At 37.2% G+C, this 17149-nt stretch overlaps 4 protein-coding genes across 5 annotated transcripts in view; 1 reads left to right on the plus strand and 3 right to left on the minus strand.

The window, feature by feature from the left end:
• Positions 1-4288, minus strand: part of LOC104804209 (LETM1 and EF-hand domain-containing protein 1, mitochondrial) — a 5204-nt gene extending 916 nt beyond the window's left edge. The window contains exons 1-14 of one of the 2 annotated variants that reach the window (XM_010528418.1): positions 4204-4288; positions 3205-3856; positions 2798-3110; positions 2386-2532; positions 2163-2251; positions 1985-2077; positions 1755-1881; positions 1589-1653; positions 1335-1509; positions 942-1136; positions 804-851; positions 505-651; positions 317-399; positions 14-44 (exon numbers count right to left, since the gene is read on the minus strand). In XM_010528418.1, the coding sequence (XP_010526720.1) occupies positions 14-44; positions 317-399; positions 505-651; positions 804-851; positions 942-1136; positions 1335-1509; positions 1589-1653; positions 1755-1881; positions 1985-2077; positions 2163-2251; positions 2386-2532; positions 2798-3110; positions 3205-3788 (2097 nt within the window). In that variant the 5' untranslated portion in view covers positions 3789-3856; positions 4204-4288. The remainder of the gene's footprint in view (positions 1-13; positions 45-316; positions 400-504; positions 652-803; positions 852-941; positions 1137-1334; positions 1510-1588; positions 1654-1754; positions 1882-1984; positions 2078-2162; positions 2252-2385; positions 2533-2797; positions 3111-3204; positions 3857-4203) is intronic. The other variant, XM_010528427.1, reaches the window with a different exon arrangement.
• Positions 4289-4811: 523 nt separating this feature from the next.
• Positions 4812-6482, minus strand: LOC104804200 (probable polygalacturonase At2g43860). Its single transcript, XM_010528407.1, has 4 exons — positions 5941-6482; positions 5572-5861; positions 5212-5440; positions 4812-5091 (listed from the first exon to the last, which is right to left on the minus strand). The coding sequence occupies exons 1-4, from the start codon at positions 6394-6396 to the stop codon at positions 4873-4875; spliced, it is 1194 nt and encodes a 397-aa protein (XP_010526709.1). The 5' UTR covers positions 6397-6482; the 3' UTR covers positions 4812-4872.
• A 2145-nt stretch (positions 6483-8627) lies between these two features.
• Positions 8628-10776, minus strand: LOC104804191 (polygalacturonase-like). Its single transcript, XM_010528394.1, has 4 exons — positions 10259-10776; positions 9564-9853; positions 9202-9430; positions 8628-9100 (listed from the first exon to the last, which is right to left on the minus strand). The coding sequence occupies exons 1-4, from the start codon at positions 10712-10714 to the stop codon at positions 8882-8884; spliced, it is 1194 nt and encodes a 397-aa protein (XP_010526696.1). The 5' UTR covers positions 10715-10776; the 3' UTR covers positions 8628-8881.
• A 4403-nt stretch (positions 10777-15179) lies between these two features.
• On the plus strand, positions 15180-16830 carry LOC104804181 (polygalacturonase). Its single transcript, XM_010528386.1, has 4 exons — positions 15180-15632; positions 15747-16036; positions 16124-16352; positions 16439-16830. The coding sequence occupies exons 1-4, from the start codon at positions 15192-15194 to the stop codon at positions 16655-16657; spliced, it is 1179 nt and encodes a 392-aa protein (XP_010526688.1). The 5' UTR covers positions 15180-15191; the 3' UTR covers positions 16658-16830.
• Positions 16831-17149: the final 319 nt, after the last annotated feature.

A 17149-nucleotide genomic window follows, 5' to 3' on the forward strand; every position in this document is an offset into this window, starting at 1 on the left:
GGCCCCCCGCCACTTCATCTGGCGTGACCTTCCCGTCTCGGTCCCTGCAGACGTTTAATGAATTCCAGTCTTTAAACAAATCTAAGGCGACAGAAGAATGGTAAAGCAGAGGGCTAAATTGATCTGCAGACAAGGACAATACGGTCTTGGAGTTGAATATATTGACTCAATTTACAAATAGCTTAGATAAGTGCAAAAAAAGCCGGGATTTTGAATACTGCTAGAGCCAATAAATGGTGTTAGTTGATCCAGGGAGGATTGTTTTACTTCATCCAATGCGATGATGCTGATAATATAACATTCAAGATTTCAATACCTGTCAAGCAGCTGCCAACCTTTGCCAATCTTGACATCCACATCATCAATTTCTTTCTCAAGATTTTGTATCATACCATCAACCTTTGAGGATGAGACACGAATGCAGGATCAGTTAGCTCCAACTCAAAAAAAAAAGATAGAACCTGACAAGGGACAAGAAGCCGCTTAAGTAGGTCGAAGCTTTACCTGTTCCATCAGTGCTGAGGAGACCTCGTCAGCTTCAGGAACTTCGTCAGGTTGATCACTTTCTTCACGAGCCGCTTTGTACGCCTTCACTGCAGCCTTTGCTCCATCAACATCTTCTCTCTCGACCATTGTATTATAGAATTCCATCTGGAAAGACCAAAGATTGCATCCAGTAAAAACGTTCATATGCACAATGAAAAAACTCCCATCTTTTGATCTAGTCAGAAAGCTCCGTATACAAGACAATGACTAAGCAATCAATACATAGACAATAGCTTATGAGAGTAAGAACATTATACCTCTTTCTTGACCAGCCTCAGGAATTCTTCACGCTCTCTACTCACCGACTGCATATATCAAAACAAACAAGTTTTAACGTAAGTATGGATAAACTCGCTCTGTATGTTAACCGTGTAAACCAATAGAATCATTCTTACTGAAGCAGAAGCCAAAACAGCCAATGCTTGACTGAGTTCACAAAGCTGATCTTGCTTTTCCAGAGCGCTAGCTCTAGCCTGTTCTTGTGCTTCTCTGGCCGTTGGTGTGATCATCTCCTGCAGTGCCTTATCCTCTTCACTACCTTTAGCCTCTTTAATCCTTGTAAGCTCTTCTTCTTCCTTCTCTTCCTCCTCCTACAGGTATTGAGTTAACATCATAAATGCCATTCATTCCCCAAAGCTAACATAGCAAAGTAGTCTGAGGGTTTCAATGAAAGGAATGGCAGCATCATCAGATTGTAACAATGATCCACCAATGAAAATTTTTTAAAGATCCAAGACATGAAGTTAGTCAGCATGATACAACAGAATCCAGAATGATTTATTTCATACCTTGATCAGTTCTTCTTGCATCTCAAGGTATTCTAATTTCCTTCTTCTCTCAGAGACAGAGTCCTCAGATGGCAGAGAAGTGATGCCAACGGTATCCACAACCTCGTCGGGGAGAGAAGAAAGTGTAGCTCGTACAGCATCCTCTGGCTTTATTTTGCCAGAAACAGTGAATGCCCTGAACACAAACTGCATGAGAAATTGGTTGCAAGAAACAACAGTGAAGAAATACCAGAAAATATTTTTCCTGGACTCACCTGGAAAGAATTAACAAAGAAGAGGGGACAGAATGATTAAGTGATAAATCCAACCAATCGTGAAGCTGCAAGTTTGTTTTGATACGAAAAAGTGCAATATCATTATCTCCTCTAGTAGAGCCTAACAATCAACAAGGAGCAAAATATAGGACCACAAACAGCAAACCTGTTGCCTCATCTCCTCAACAGAAACCAGCCCCAGCATTCCCCTTTCCCTGCAATCTTCTCGGAGCTCAGCTTCCGAGAGGGAATCTATACCCTCTGCTTGAATTAATTTGTCATCATCCTTAATTCTAAAAGGACACGAGAAAGCAGAACATTAAATCAAATTGAACAAAGCTAGTAACAGTGAACTAATACACCAGCCTAACATAAGCAAACAATACAAGGTTTTACCTCCTCAGTCTTTTCCTGAGCATATAACGCAGATAGGAATCCGTTCCAAATGGGCTAATACCCATATATTTGCACATGCTAACCAAGCGAGGCCTAGTATGAGAAAGGAGTTAATTACTGGCCTTTGAGAGAACATAACATATCCCAAGATTAAATAAAAGAAGTAACACAATCCAACCTGCTAATGTTATCCAATGTAAGCTCATCATTGAACAGCTTTGCAAAGCTCAAAAGTTCTTCATTTGAGACAGTTCTACCTTTACGGACCTGCACCGCAAACAATGTCATGGAAGGAAAAAATAAATTAAGATTTGAATTTGATACATTGAAATGGAAGGAAAAAATCGCACGGGAGAAAAATATAAATATGAAAAAGTAGAGGACAGTATTCAACAGTTTACCTTCTCTAAAATCTCATCGAGGTCCTCGGCAGTTTGCTTTAGCTCTCCACTTCTTGAGTTTTTAACTTCCCTGGCCATCTCTTTGACCGTATCCTGGAGAAACTTAGCATATTCTATTCGTGCAAGCAGTTTCCTTTTTAATGCTTCCTGTACATAGAAATAAGAATAACATGAAATTGTGTCATCCTTCCAGTGATCAAACAGCCCTCCTGATGTGATCTGGATTCATAATGCATGAGCCTACAAGTAGGGGCATCCAAACATAGGAATCACGCTCGTTGTCACGGAGAGTATTGGATGAAGATTTCTCATAAGGGAGCGCACCACCAGGACAAAAACATGAAAATGGGGTATACATAAGACAGCAAGGTAAAACAAAGCATGTGAGAGTCTCTTCTCAATGAAACCATACCTCTTCTTTCATCTTGTCCTGGAAAGTTGATGGCAACATATTAGGGAAGAGCTTCAAGAAAACAGGGAGCAAAAACTCCATAAATGGCACAATAATGAACACTGCAAATGGGACTAATCTAAAAATATCGGCTGTTGTCCGGGTTAGCTGTTGCCTTTCTCTTCTTGAGAGACTCTTTCCGCCAGCCAACTTGAGCAGTAATCTTGAACTAATTCTCACGTCTGCCCACAGTAATTTCGACCCGAGCCAGTAATGTTGCAGTGTTGACACAAACTCGTGTTTCCAGTGGGTGAGCTTCTTCGCCCAATCTTCCCTTTAGAAAACATAAAAAGAAAAGGCAGAGAAATTTAATACAATGGAACGCAAGCATGGAGATCGAGGACAAGCAAAGTAACATAAATCTTAACCTGCTCATGGAGGCAATGGCTCTTAAAGCAGGACCTATCCCCAGAAGAGCTGCCCATGTCCTCCGTAGTATCGATTGAGCAACCTTTCCAGACTCTTGAAGACGTTTAGCTTTTGCCTTGGCTTTAGCACTGCTCAGATCCTCAACAGCCATATCACATGCTTCAGGAGATGCCTCTTTTCTCTTTCTCGCAACCACTTCATCGTTGTCCTCGTCTTCAAACTCCGGTTTCTTAGCTGCAGCCATGGAAGCATTACGCATGGATATGCCCGGATATCTCATCCACACAGAAGGCACAATTTCTGACTGTGCAAACCCGAAACCCGAGAAACAAAACCCATGAAATCTACGGTCGAAATATCCTATTCTAGAGGGTAACAAAAATCCATCTCCTCCCTTCAAGGACCTGTCTTCGTTTACACGGTTAAGGTCCATGGGAGGACGAGTGACAACAGAGTGATAAGCATGTGAATCAAGCGTTTGACCGGCATTTCCGATCGACTGGAAGCTCTGAATCGAGCGAGCAGAGCCATTCAAGTAATCAGAAATGATCCTTTTTCTTCTGACGATCGCTCTCGACGCCATTTCTTAATTCTCTGGATTTGGTCGACAGAAACACCTGGACATCTCCCAAAAAGAGAACACTCCTTACTCTGGCACTCGGAACACACAAGCGAACAGTAATCAAAAACCACACGGAGAAACTAACGATACAGAACTCGAAATAACATATGAACTTTCGGCGAACCAATAGCTCGGCGAATAAACTAAAATAGAGAGACGGAGACTCAAAGCCCAGACAAATCGGAAAATAAATCGAACCCCTGAGAGGAAATCATGCACTCCTTCTCCCTCAATTTCTCAAGCCACGATAATCGAACAGAAGTTAAAAATCTAAAAATAGAACAAACAGAATGTAGACGTACACAGGAAATTCCCACGAAAGAACAACGAAATTGAGATCGGGAAGCCATCGAAAAGTCGTCGGAGAATCACTTACCGAGAGAAAAAAGATGGGAGCCGAGAAAATAGGATAGGGTTTTGGGGTGGGACGAAATGGCAGGGGAAAGGGTTTTAAAGCTTAGCAAGCGCAAGCAAGAAACAAATAAAAAAAAAAGACTAACAAAAATAATTAATTATATTTACTGAAAAACCTTTTATTTTTAATTTATCATAAAAATATGTCACTATCGGTTTAAATAAAAAAATTCAACTATATAATTTACTGAAATGAATTTTAAAAAAAAAACATTTTGGAGTAGAAGGCTTGTGAAAGTGTGTTTTGGACCGTTGTATATAGTTTCTTCCATAAAAAATTTCGATTTTTTTTCTATTTGAGAGGGAATTCAAAGATAAATACATAAATCGTTAGGTGAGAGGCAATTATGAAACTCTAATGATTTTATAATACAATTTATCAAAATTGTTGTTTACCGAAAAATGAGCAAACGATTATTCACATCTCCACCTAATCTCACATGCTAAAGTCATGAATTTATCTCATTGAACTGTCAAATTAATTCCATATTTTATATTTATTTTCTCACGAATCAATCACACATTCGAGTCATATAATGAAGACAATATAAAATTGTTATCACGAATGTATTATCTTAAAATCATAAATTGTATATGTAATTAATGCAATATTAATTAATTGGTCTTGTAATCAAAGACAAGCCGTGGTCGGAACGACGTCGTTTGCCGATCCGTCGGCGTTAACGCAGGATGCCTCCGCCGGCCGGCTCCGGTAGATAAGCTTAACGCCGTCCATTTTGATGTCGGAGCATGGATTCTCTTCGCTGCAATCTAACGTTATTCCCACCTCCGTAGCCGACGTCCCATGTATATCTTCGTACGTCACTCCGCTTATCTTCACTCCCGATTCCTATACAGTATACGTTAAATATATAACCGTATCCGTACACACAATATACGACTACGTACTCGATGTGTATACGAACACGTTCTTTGAGTTCGTCATATAACGGTCTATAGCTTCGAATACCTGATTAGATTGGCATGGTTTGTTAGGGCAATAGTTTTGATCGATTATGATCGGGTTCTTGACGGCGTTCATCGTAATGTGTCGGAACACGATGTTCCTTGCGAAACCGTTGCTACGTCTGCTCCATGTCTTGATCCGAACTCCGTTCTCTGTTCCCGTGAACTTCACGTTCCTCACTGTCACGTTTTCGACTCCGTTCTCTTCCTCTTCTTTCCCCAAGCTTCCGATACTATATATTACAAGAAAAAAAATAAATTTTTTTATTGAAGTAATACTATACTATTCGTTTATAGTTATAGAGGATGAGTCGGGCCAAATATTCGAATACCCTCGTTTTTATTTTCTTATTTTCTTAATTACCTGATTCCGTGGCCTGGACCGCATACAATGTTTTCTACGAGGAGATTACTGGTTCCGGGTCCGACAGAGATACAGTCGTCACCGGTTCCTATCCTCGAGTTCGAGACCGTGACCGAGCTCGAAGACTGGACGTGGATTCCGTCCGTGTTGGGGCTGTTTCCGGCGGCGGAAGCCCTAACGCCATCGATCCTCACGTTGTCGGAACTGTCGATAACTACGTGGAACATTTGGCTGTTGAGTGAAGTTAGACCGTTGATCTCTATATTCTTTGACCCACTAAACACCAAACTCTGCGAATTTATAAGACAAATATTGAGTAATCATTCATGAAACTAATATATAAAAATGCGTGATTTGATCGACCGATACCTTGGCTCCTGTAGGGCAATCGCGGTTGCCATTGTTCTTGCAGTTCCACAAACCAGTGCCTTGTGCGTCAAGAATCCCGCCGAAAATCGAAACGCCGTTAACGTCCTCGAATGAGATCCACTTCTCGGAACCGGCAATCGCTCTATAATCTTGCGGAGCTATGATCGTTCCGTCTATACGTATAGACACGCGTGTATTCTTACACGACTTGCCCTGGAAAACGACGTTTCCAATCAAGAACCGTCCCTGTGGCACGACGATGGTGGTGGGGTTAGCCGAGAGGCAGGCCTCGTCCCAAGCGGCCAAGAAGGCATTGGTCGAGTCGGTCGAGCCGTCTGGTTTGGCTCCGTACGCTAAGACATCAAGTGTTGGTGGAATCGGATCAGCCAATGACGAGAGTGAGAAGAAACCGACGAAGAGAAGGAGAGAGAATGTGACGTTAGTCGTATGAATCATTGTTTTGTTTTGGTCTTGCAATAGATACGAAATATGGGAGAGGGAAAATGTGAAGGAGATAGATTGATAGATTGTAGATTAGACGTTATGAGGATGGGGAAATTGAAAAGAGTTTGAGAGCTATTTATAAGGGTTTGTATGGGAGTGATGTAATATTTATTAGAAATGTAATATATATATATATATATATATATATTACTCTATATATATGTATATATTACTTTATATATGTGCCAACTTGGACCCAGATCACGGAATTTGGATTGTATAAGGTTGTACCATCATTTTCTTATATATATATATAGGGAACAAAATGACGTATGCGATTGAATATTCTTACATAATATTATATTACGTATCGTTTTCCTACACGTGATAACGTTAAGGGAATTCTCCATCGTTATATGTAAATATTCGAATGATTTTCATCTGATATCATATGCTATATATATATTTCCGCTTAAGAAATACTAATCATATTCATAACCCGTTTTGCTTATAACAATTTGATTAATTTACTATATATTTTCTTTTCGAAAAAATGGAAAATCTTGGCTCGAAGAGCTAATTAAATGACATCGATCAATATATGGCTGTGCCCAATAAGTTTGACGATTGAAGCATCGTATTAACTTCATATTTGACAAAAAAACAGAAATGTTAAATATAGTTTGTGACTGTGTGGTCTCAAAACGAAATCAGAAGAGCAAGACATATGATCATGTCATGCCAACCAAACACATAGACATGCCATGCAAAGACCATCATCGTCCGTAAATGATCCCTTAATTTGGCTTCAAGGCATCCTTGTTGAATTCGGTGTCTCATTGTCTTTGCTCATACATACATACATACATACATACATACATACATACATACATACATACATACATACATACATACATACATACATACATACATACATACATACATACATACATACATACATACATACATACATACATACATACATACATACATACATACATACATACATACATACATACATACATACATACATACATACATACATACATACATACATACATACATACATACATACATACATACATACATACATACATACATACATACATACATACATACATACATACATACATACATACATACATACATACATACATACATACATACATACATACATACATACATACATACATACATACATACATACATACATACATACATACATACATACATACATACATACATACATACATACATACATACATACATACATACATACATACATACATACATACATTATGTATTGTGGTGTTTGTATACATATTTTATGATACAGAAAACATGCCCGAAACAAGGCGACGCATATCTCCGTATCATTTTTCGGTGGTGCTACGTGATCCCCGTATCACTTGCTTTCAACGCATTCAAAAATACGTATATGCATATCCATTTTCTCCGTATATTTATGTATTTATTTATGAGATAAATCAGAATAAATCCTTTTTAAAAAATCTGAATAAAATTTTAATTATCAACGAATCAAATCGGAACAAATAACTATACTTATAAAAATATCCAAAAAAAATTATACATTTTATTAATATATATGTTTTAATTATCCGCCACTTACCTTGATTTGTTCACTTGGAGATGTAACTAATCAATATTACTTGTAAATCTTCTAGACAAGGAATGAAATTTACGTTTAATTATAAAAAATATATTTATGATATTAATTTATCATTATAATTTTTAAATTATAACTAAAATAGGTAGATTAATATATATAATAGTTTTGATCTATTTATAAAATAAAATTTTGTTTGGATTTATGGATAATTGATAAACTTAGGATTAAGGTGGTGTTGACGTTGTCATGGATAATTGATGCTTATAAAAAGTTTTTTTTTTTTGTATGCAAAATAGTATGTAGTATTAAATAACTCAATGGTTTTTGTTTTTATTTTCGGAATTGATATATATATATAGAAGTATGAGTGGGTTATATATTTGTATGTGAGTGTATACATATAGGCAATAGAGAGAGAAATACGGAGCAGCAAAATAATGCAACGGTCAACGAACAAACATAATAGCTTCCTTTCTCCTGCTATGGAAGAAAAACGGGAAGCTTGTCATTTACCCATATCTTTCATTTTGCGTATGTTGTAATAATAACATATCTAATTAATCACATATTTAATTTGGATAATTATAACTAATTGATAACCAAGGACAAAATAAAACACCAACAAAAAAGGGTTGCTCTCTGATGGGCTCCATAAACCAAATGCAAGGCCAGGCTCACGGCCCATTGGGCCGGATACCGCCACAGGCTCATGCACCCTCCGTTCCCTCTCCTTGAAACGGAGTCTTTATTCACAACCTGAAACATACCCTAGTTCCACCCCCCCCCCCTACCTTCTTAGTTTTGTACTAATTGAACAGAGAGAGAGACAAAACAAAAGGAACCGACAAAAACACATTTAGGGTTTCATCAAAGACAACTACTCGGCTGGAGAAATCCGGCCTGAATCCCACCGGCGTGGCTACAAGCTGCTCGGACCGGTTTGTTCTGGTACGTAAGCTTCACGCCCTGAAGCCGAATTCCGGTACACGGCTTCTTCGGGCTACAATCAAGTTTCACTCCGATCTCTGTCTCTGATGTCCCGTGTATATCCATATACAGCACGTCGCTTACTTTCACCCCGGAAACCTGGTCGTCATCAAAGTACATTAATCTCAAAGACATGCACAGATATATATACACGAAAAGAGTATGTATCTCTGTATGCATGCGTGTATATGTAGGTGTACCTGTCCGGGGCAATTCTCCTTGCCGGGGCAGTAGTTTTGATCAATGACGATAGGGTTTTGGACGTTGTTCATAACGCAATGAATGAAACGGACGTTGTTGACGAATCCGGTGCTGGGTCTCGCCCATGATTTTATCCTCACCCCATTCTCTGTCTTTGTAAACGTCGCCGTTTTCACAGTCACGTTTTGTACCCCTGCCTCTACCTTGTCCTTCCCCAGGCTCCCAATGCTTGATAATGAAAATGGAAAAAAACACGGGATGTTAATTGTGAATAAAAGTCGATAAACCATCATAGTCCGAAAGTTTGTCTGTGGGCATTCCAAGGTTTGGATTTTTCAGGATGTATTAAGAATGTGCATACCTAATGCCGTGACCGGGTCCACAAGCGACGTTTTCGATCCAGAGGCCGTTGGTGCCGGGGCCGATGGAAACGCAGTCGTCGCCGGTAGCAATATTTGAGTTGAGGATTGAGACTATGGACGACGACTGGACGTGGATTCCGTCCGTGTTGGGGCTGTTTCCCGCCGCAGAAACTTTCACTCCTTGAAGCTTCACGTTCCGGCATCCGTTGACCACGATGTGGAACATCTGACTGTTCAGCGACGTCAGTCCGGACACGACGATGTTGCTTGAGCTCTGAAACCCTATGGTCTGAAAAACGCATGCCAAATCACACCGGTTAGTGCTCCATTTCATGTGTCGGTATATGGGCTAACGTGAGAAAAAGGTTTGGTAGCCCATGTAACATTTCGGGCTGTATAAGATTAAAGGGTCAACTAAGCTTCATAAGTCAGAAAAGGGTATCATAAAAATCTAACCTTTATCAAAAATTCCTTTGGAAAGTTAAAAAGTCGTTATTTTTATTTTTTTTTGTGGGTTTAGATAGGAAAGTCATGAATTTGTCGTATAAGACTATAATGTGCATTTGTCTTATACATAACCTCTCTTAATTAATTAATTAATTAATTAACCAAGATCTGGACCATCGGGCACATCGATCGTCAGATGATATTCGAACGGTTACGAAAGGGGCAAAAGCTTGGTTTCAAAACGTACCGTGGCGCCGCTCGGGCAGTTCTTGCCGGACAGCTTGCAACCCCAGAGCCCAGCTCCCTGAGCGTCAAGAACTCCGCCGTAGACGGATACGCCGTCAACGTGATTGAAGAATATCCAATAGCCAGCGTTTCCAATGACCCGATAATCCGACGGAGCAACCAGAGTCCCGTCAATTCTAACGGTGATCTTCTTGCGCTTGCATTTTGTGCCGTCGAAGACCACGCTTCGCAGCAAGAACTGGCCCTTGGGGACGATGACGGTCACTGGGCGGACCGAGGCGCATGCGTTGACCCAAGCCGCGACAAAGGCCTTGGTGGAGTCCGTCTTGCCGTCGGGTTTGGCTCCGTAGGACATGACATTGTAGGTTTGAGCTGATGATGACGACGACGAGAGCAAGAACGTGAAGAAGAGGAAGAAGAGAAGTGATGTATTGTCTGAACGAATGGTGGACGTCATTGTGTTTTTGTTTTCCTTTACGGTTTGGTCTAGAGAGAGAGAGAGAGAGAGGGAGTAGTGGTGGTGTGGTGAGGGAGTTAAAGCGGTTATGGGGGTTATTTATAGTGTTGTATAAGGACTTTTGATTACTCTTTTTCTATATATATATATATATTAAAATTTTCATTGGTTTTTGTAAGAATAATTAAAACTTAATTAATGAACATTATACATTTTTGTTGGATTTATTTGGCATTGTACGTTAAAGTCGCCTTCTTGAAACTTGAATATGATCGTTGGTAGGTTCTTTAGCAGATTCCACTGACAAATCAAGCATATATAATAATGTAATGATACACCATTCATGAAATGATGAATATATATGCATATATGTATATGTATATGTACACATGCAGATATAGAGATGCATGTGATATAAATGAGTGTTCATATTCACCTCCGAAACGGTCGGTCCATGGCCCATGGCATGTTGAGATGTAGGGGGCCACAAGATCAACTAATGCGGCCAACATGTCACGGCCAGTTACCCATTTCATTAGTCTTTAATTGCCAAAAGAAGATATAAAAAAAATCGTAAAACGTTATGTAATTATTAAAAAAAAAAGTCTCGAAGAAAATAAATGTGATTAAATTACGGAAAATGCGGAGGCTCATTTCTTGTCCTTTATCCCATAGAATTCAATTCAACAACTCTTCAAAAAAGTAGATGTTCATCTCGGCGAGATTCGGGCAAGTAAAATCAAATCGGATCAAAATGGAACAGAACAATATATAATCATTCTAAGATGATGTACTTTTAAAATTAATTAAATTAATCAAAATAAATAATTATTTATTTAAAAATTGAATTCAAATAAAAAATGAAGTAAAATCAAATTTTGATATGAAAGGGCAAAATATGTCAAATAAATATATAAAATTTTAATTTGATCTAATTGATACCTCAAATATTAAAATATTTCAAATTGATACCTCAAATATTGAAATATTCCAAATAGATATCTTAATTCATGAAATTGATGATAATTTTCAACCACTATTCTAACGAAGATGTATAGATTAAATATAAAATTTTAATATAAAAACGAAATTCACGAAATCGATGACAATTCACAACCTCGATTCTAACGACGATATAGAAATTAGATGTTAATTCCAACACAAAAAGCAAAGCAAAATTGTAAATTGTTTTCGATTTCGTGAGTTGTGATATCTTTTTGTAACATTTTAACATCTAAGGTATCAATTTGGAATATTTTAAGATTTGATTTATCAATTAGATAAAATTTTAAAAATTAAATATTTATATAACAGTAAATTGTAAAGTTGAGGTAATTATATGGATTTTTCCATTTTTAAACAATTAGCATGCATATGGATATAAAGGAGCGATGTGAAGAGAAAACGTGACAAGTGGAGCAGAAGGCGGAGGCGAAATTGTCCATTTACATGTTTCATCATCAATCCCTCCGGCACGCCTTCTTTTTATTTTAACATTTTTTTCCCTAAATTGCGACTTTGATTTTCTTTTTATCACGTTTATATTTTGTTCATTTGGTTTCTATGTTTCCTTCTTGCTTATATTCAAAAATATCAAATGTTAAGTAACTAACAATCTCCGTATTATCTTTGTCTAATTTTCACCATTAGCACACGTTAATCAAGAGCATGTAATTAGCCATGGGATAATAAAAATGAACAGCTGCATTAATATTTCATGTTTCGTAGTTTTATAATAAGATATTGGTATTGTAAAATTAAGAAGATTAAGTTGTTAATTAATCTTAGGATCCCTAGCTAGATCCGATGGATACCCATGTGACATTTTCACCGATAAAAAAAGCATTGTATTTGTATTTTATGTATGCCAACAAAATAATATTATACGTACGAGTCATGTATTACCCTGTTATTATAAGTATACAACAGGTTTATGAAATTTTATTACGTAAACAAGTCACGAACGAATATATATATATATATATATATATGTGTGTGTGTGTGTGCATGTACTGTTTTCATTGTTAGATATTATTTTTTAGCTTTGAGGGGTCACATGCACATGCCTTACAGAAATGTGGTATGTTTCTACGTATAAAATGATTGGCCGCATTGTATGGATCATGAACAAGCCCTTATCATCCATAACGTGTAAAGCCTTGCATGTATGTTGAGTTCATATCTCTGATTCACGCATACATATATATATATATATATATATATATATTAAAACTTATATATATGTTGATGTATTCGATTATAATGTTGTCGATTTCAAAAGCTTACAGGGGAGAGAGAGAGAGAGAGACCACGTGATTTAGAGGTTGACCTATCTACACAAACTTATAGCCAACATAGTCTTAACCACATGATTTTGGGAGGAAATTCAAAACGATTTGTAGATATTTATTTTATATCTCAGGTTCTTACTTTAGTTATACGGTCCTACATTTTGAAACATTATACAAAAAATCTTAGATTTAAAATATATAAAGAATTCTTCTTCTAATCACGTAAGATGTGTACTCTTTAAATAGACTATAACTGATATTTCGAAATAAACGCAACGTAATAAAATAGATGACAATAAAATAAAATTAACAAAATTTTTGTATTGGAAACTGTTAGGTGCTTAATTTAACCAGAGTCGAATTAATATGGTCCAAAATTATATGATTGGCAATTTAGTGGGCCCGTTTCGCAATTTACGTGCCCAAAAAAAAATGAAGGAAAAGGACTTCAGAAACTGAACATAAAATTTAATTTTCAAAATATGACAAACATATGTCAACATGAGATCAAAATTTAATCTAAATAATTTCCTATTTTGTTTCTACTTTTTTTTTTATGAGATAAAAAATCTTAGCAACGTCTATAAAGTATAGAGAAATCTCATGACATACATACATGAACATACATACATGCATGCATGCATATATACATACTTTTATATACTTACGAGTAAATTAGTTGATTTAAGGGTATTAACTTATCCTAAGAGTACTAATGCACCGAAAATTCAGAGTTAATAAAATTTTTAAATATAATTAGGTAACTAATCAAAAGGTAACCGCCATGATATCTTTTCGGTTTCCGGACAAATAAAAAAAAATACAGATAAATTTTTTAGCAAAGTCCGATTATCACATGGAGATCTCTTGATATCTTTCGAAGCCAGCAATATATATACAATAAATTGTTCAAATGATTGGTTATCCAATCTAATTAATCACTTAATCATACATTAAGTATGCCTAATAGTGCTTGTTAACGTTAAAAACTATATATTAGAAGTGGATATTTCACTTTCAATATATAAAACCGAATCAAACCGATCAATCTATAAAAAAAACCCGAAGAAGATATAGATTTTTTTTTCTTATAAAAAAAGATATAGTTTTTTTGTTGTTGTAAAAACCTAATATCAAAACCAAAAATTAAAATATAACCATACGTGTTCGGTAAATTATTTGATAGGCCAATATCTTAGGCCCATAAATAAAAGGCCCTACGTATACGGGATTTAAGGAATAGGGCTATGTATTAGGCTCGGTCCATAACATCCAACGAAGCCTTTTAAAAAAAACTTTATAAAAAAAAACATCCAACGAAGCCTACATAATCTTTTTTTAAAATTCAATATTTTAACAAACTCTATAACGAAATTAAGAAATTATTTTCTTTGCACTAGATTATAGACAACATTTGCTGATTTGCATGAGCCATGCAAATATTCCCGCCCAATAATCTTGCAGAAATTCCTCCATGTGACGACCAACCGTACAATAACTCCAACGTACGTAACAATAATATCCGCGGCACTTGATTAAAAACATTATTATTTCCTATTAACATTAATATATTCTCTCTCAGTTTCATAATAATTGACGCTTTAAACAATTATTTTTGTTTCTAAATAGATGTTATTCTACTTTTTTAAAATAATTTCCAATTTTATCCTTAATTAAAACTACTATAATTCCAATAAACTTCTAATAAAAATATAGTTTTTTATCATTAAACCTATATCAAATAAGGGCGTGTAATAATATTTTTATATTTTTATTAAAAAGTGTGAAAAACTCTAAAACGATAATTATTTAGAAATGGAGGGAGTATATTTTATTCAACAATAGAATTGATATTTTGCATATCCACGTCACATAATCAGACGAATTAAAATTAGTTTGAGATTAGGTAACGTGTAAATGGAATGCTTGTACTAAGAATTTCATGTGTCTCATACGTACTAGTCACAAATTTTACAACACAATGCCACCGTACACATACAAGGATAACGTGGGAGTGACATTTAGGTCACTTAATTCTCAATTAACCGAGTAATAACATTATTCAATTACTCGGACCGTCGGTCCAATTCATGAAATATCACTCCACACCCTCATAATCCTATATATAACCCTTCACATTACACCTAGCCTTCACTTCAAAAATCGACATCGAATTCAAATCCAAGATGACGAAGAACATAATGTTTCCTTGTGTTGCAATCTACTTACTCCTCATGATGATCATCGACTCGTCAAAGGCCACTCCGTCGTACAACGTCCAGAGATACGGCGCGAGAGGGGACGGTCAAACTGACTCGACCAAGGCGTTCCACACGGCATGGTCGATGGCCTGCAGGTCGAGGACCTCGGCCATGGTGTATGTTCCACGTGGGACGTACTTGGTCAAGAATCTCGTGTTCTTGGGACCATGCAGGTCAAGAATAACGTTCAAGATCGATGGAACACTCGTGGCACCGACGAATTATTGGGATCTGGGTAGCTCCGGTTATTGGATTTTGTTCGCTAAAGTTAACCGGATCTCGGTTTATGGTGGAACCGTTGATGCAAGAGGAGCTGGGTACTGGGCTTGCAGAAGAAAAGGTGGTCACTGCCCTCCTGCTACTAGGGTATGTACTTATGTTAATCCCGAGTCGTGAATCCGTGTGTGAGATTACGTAATATTATGGTAATATTCTCTCTATACCGCTCGTAAAACATGTTTTCAATGGCTATTTTTGCAGTCTATATCGTTTAGCTGGTGCAACGATGTGCTCCTCAGCGGTTTCACATCGGTCAATAGCCATAATATTCACGTATCGGTCCATCATTCGACCAACGTTAGGATTCGGGATATAAAGATTAGGGCACCGAGCGGTAGCCCTAACACCGACGGTATCCACGTTCAATCTTCAACTGGCATAACCATAAGCGGTGGAGCGATTTTAACCGGGGACGACTGCATATCCCTCAGTCAAGGATCGAGGAACGTTTGGATCGAGCGCGTCAACTGTGGACCAGGACATGGAATCAGGTATAACCGTAAAAACAATATACGTTATATATATATACACACACACAAGTATAACAGTGTGGTTATTATAAATTGTTAAATGTGAAGTATTGGGAGCCTTGGAGACTACGTGAACGAGGAAGGAGTGCAGAATGTGACTGTCACGAGCTCGGTTTTCACAAAGACGCAAAACGGAGTGAGGATAAAGTCGTGGGCGAGGGCGAGCAACGGGTACGCGAGGAACATAGTGTTCAGAAACCTCGTAATGAACAACGTTCAAAACCCTTTGATCATCGACCAGAACTACTGTCCTTCGGGCAAAGGCTGTCCTCATCAGGTGAAGAATTCAGTTCCAAGATGCATGTTCGGACCAAGAAAACCACTTACTCTGTTGATTAATGGCATTTTGATATATATTTTCAGAGTTCTGGTGTGAAGATAAGTGGAGTGACGTATTCGAACATAAAGGGGACAACGGCCACGGCTGTTGGGGTGAAACTGGATTGCAGTCCGAGGAATCCATGCACTGGCATCGTATTACAAGACATTAAGCTCACTTACATGAGACGTTCGTCGAGTTCTTATTGCAGACATGTTCATGGACGATCCTCTGGTGTTGTGATTCCCAGAAATTGCCTCTGAAAACTGTCCACAGATATGTATTTGTTCTTACTTCACGATTCAATCGGATTATACATTCATGTATAAATATGTTGTTTGGGTATGCTTGTTTTTTCATTCACGTAAAACTGAGATTTGTCCAAATCCGAGAAAAATAAATTATTTTTATATAAATGAAGTATATATTTGTAAGATTGTATTTCGTTATATGTTAAACCATTATATATATATATAATATAACATATATTTCATAAATAATCTTGTTTTGTTGCCATTGTGCCGATAAGAAAAGCAAAAAAATATGAAAGATTATAAATCGCCAACGGTTTAGTGGATTTTATGTCCGGTTTAATACCCAAACCACATTGTATTACATCGATAGAAAGTTAATTTTTTTTTTGGATAATCCGGAAGTTCACCGGGTCTTTAACCCGACTATATCTCCCAGAGGACCGGAGAAGCTCAGGTGAATGCCCCTCTCCACGCTTGGATTTGAACCCAGGATGAGAGCAT

Source organism: Tarenaya hassleriana, unplaced genomic scaffold (genome assembly GCF_000463585.1).
Source record: "Tarenaya hassleriana unplaced genomic scaffold, ASM46358v1 Cleome10, whole genome shotgun sequence".
NCBI classification, from domain to species: Eukaryota; Viridiplantae; Streptophyta; class Magnoliopsida; order Brassicales; family Cleomaceae; genus Tarenaya; species Tarenaya hassleriana.

Excerpts from the sequence above, each read along its gene's own strand:
- LOC104804191 (XM_010528394.1), bottom strand. The coding sequence starts at position 10,714 with ATGACGTCCACCATTCGTTCAGACAATACATCACTTCTCTTCTTCCTC. Across the intron at positions 9,854-10,258 it reads ACTGCCCGAGCGGCGCCACG|ACCATAGGGTTTCAGAGCTC; the intron begins GTACGTTTTGAA and ends TGCGTTTTTCAG. Across the intron at positions 9,431-9,563 it reads GGACCCGGTCACGGCATTAG|CATTGGGAGCCTGGGGAAGG; the intron begins GTATGCACATTC and ends TTCATTATCAAG.
- LOC104804200 (XM_010528407.1), bottom strand. The coding sequence starts at position 6,396 with ATGATTCATACGACTAACGTCACATTCTCTCTCCTTCTCTTCGTCGGT. Across the intron at positions 5,862-5,940 it reads ATTGCCCTACAGGAGCCAAG|AGTTTGGTGTTTAGTGGGTC; the intron begins GTATCGGTCGAT and ends ATAAATTCGCAG. Across the intron at positions 5,092-5,211 it reads AACCATGCCAATCTAATCAG|GAATCGGGAGTGAAGATAAG; the intron begins GTATTCGAAGCT and ends TATACTGTATAG.
- LOC104804181 (XM_010528386.1), top strand. The coding sequence starts at position 15,192 with ATGACGAAGAACATAATGTTTCCTTGTGTTGCAATCTACTTACTCCTC. Across the intron at positions 15,633-15,746 it reads ACTGCCCTCCTGCTACTAGG|TCTATATCGTTTAGCTGGTG; the intron begins GTATGTACTTAT and ends CTATTTTTGCAG. Across the intron at positions 16,353-16,438 it reads GCAAAGGCTGTCCTCATCAG|AGTTCTGGTGTGAAGATAAG; the intron begins GTGAAGAATTCA and ends ATATATTTTCAG.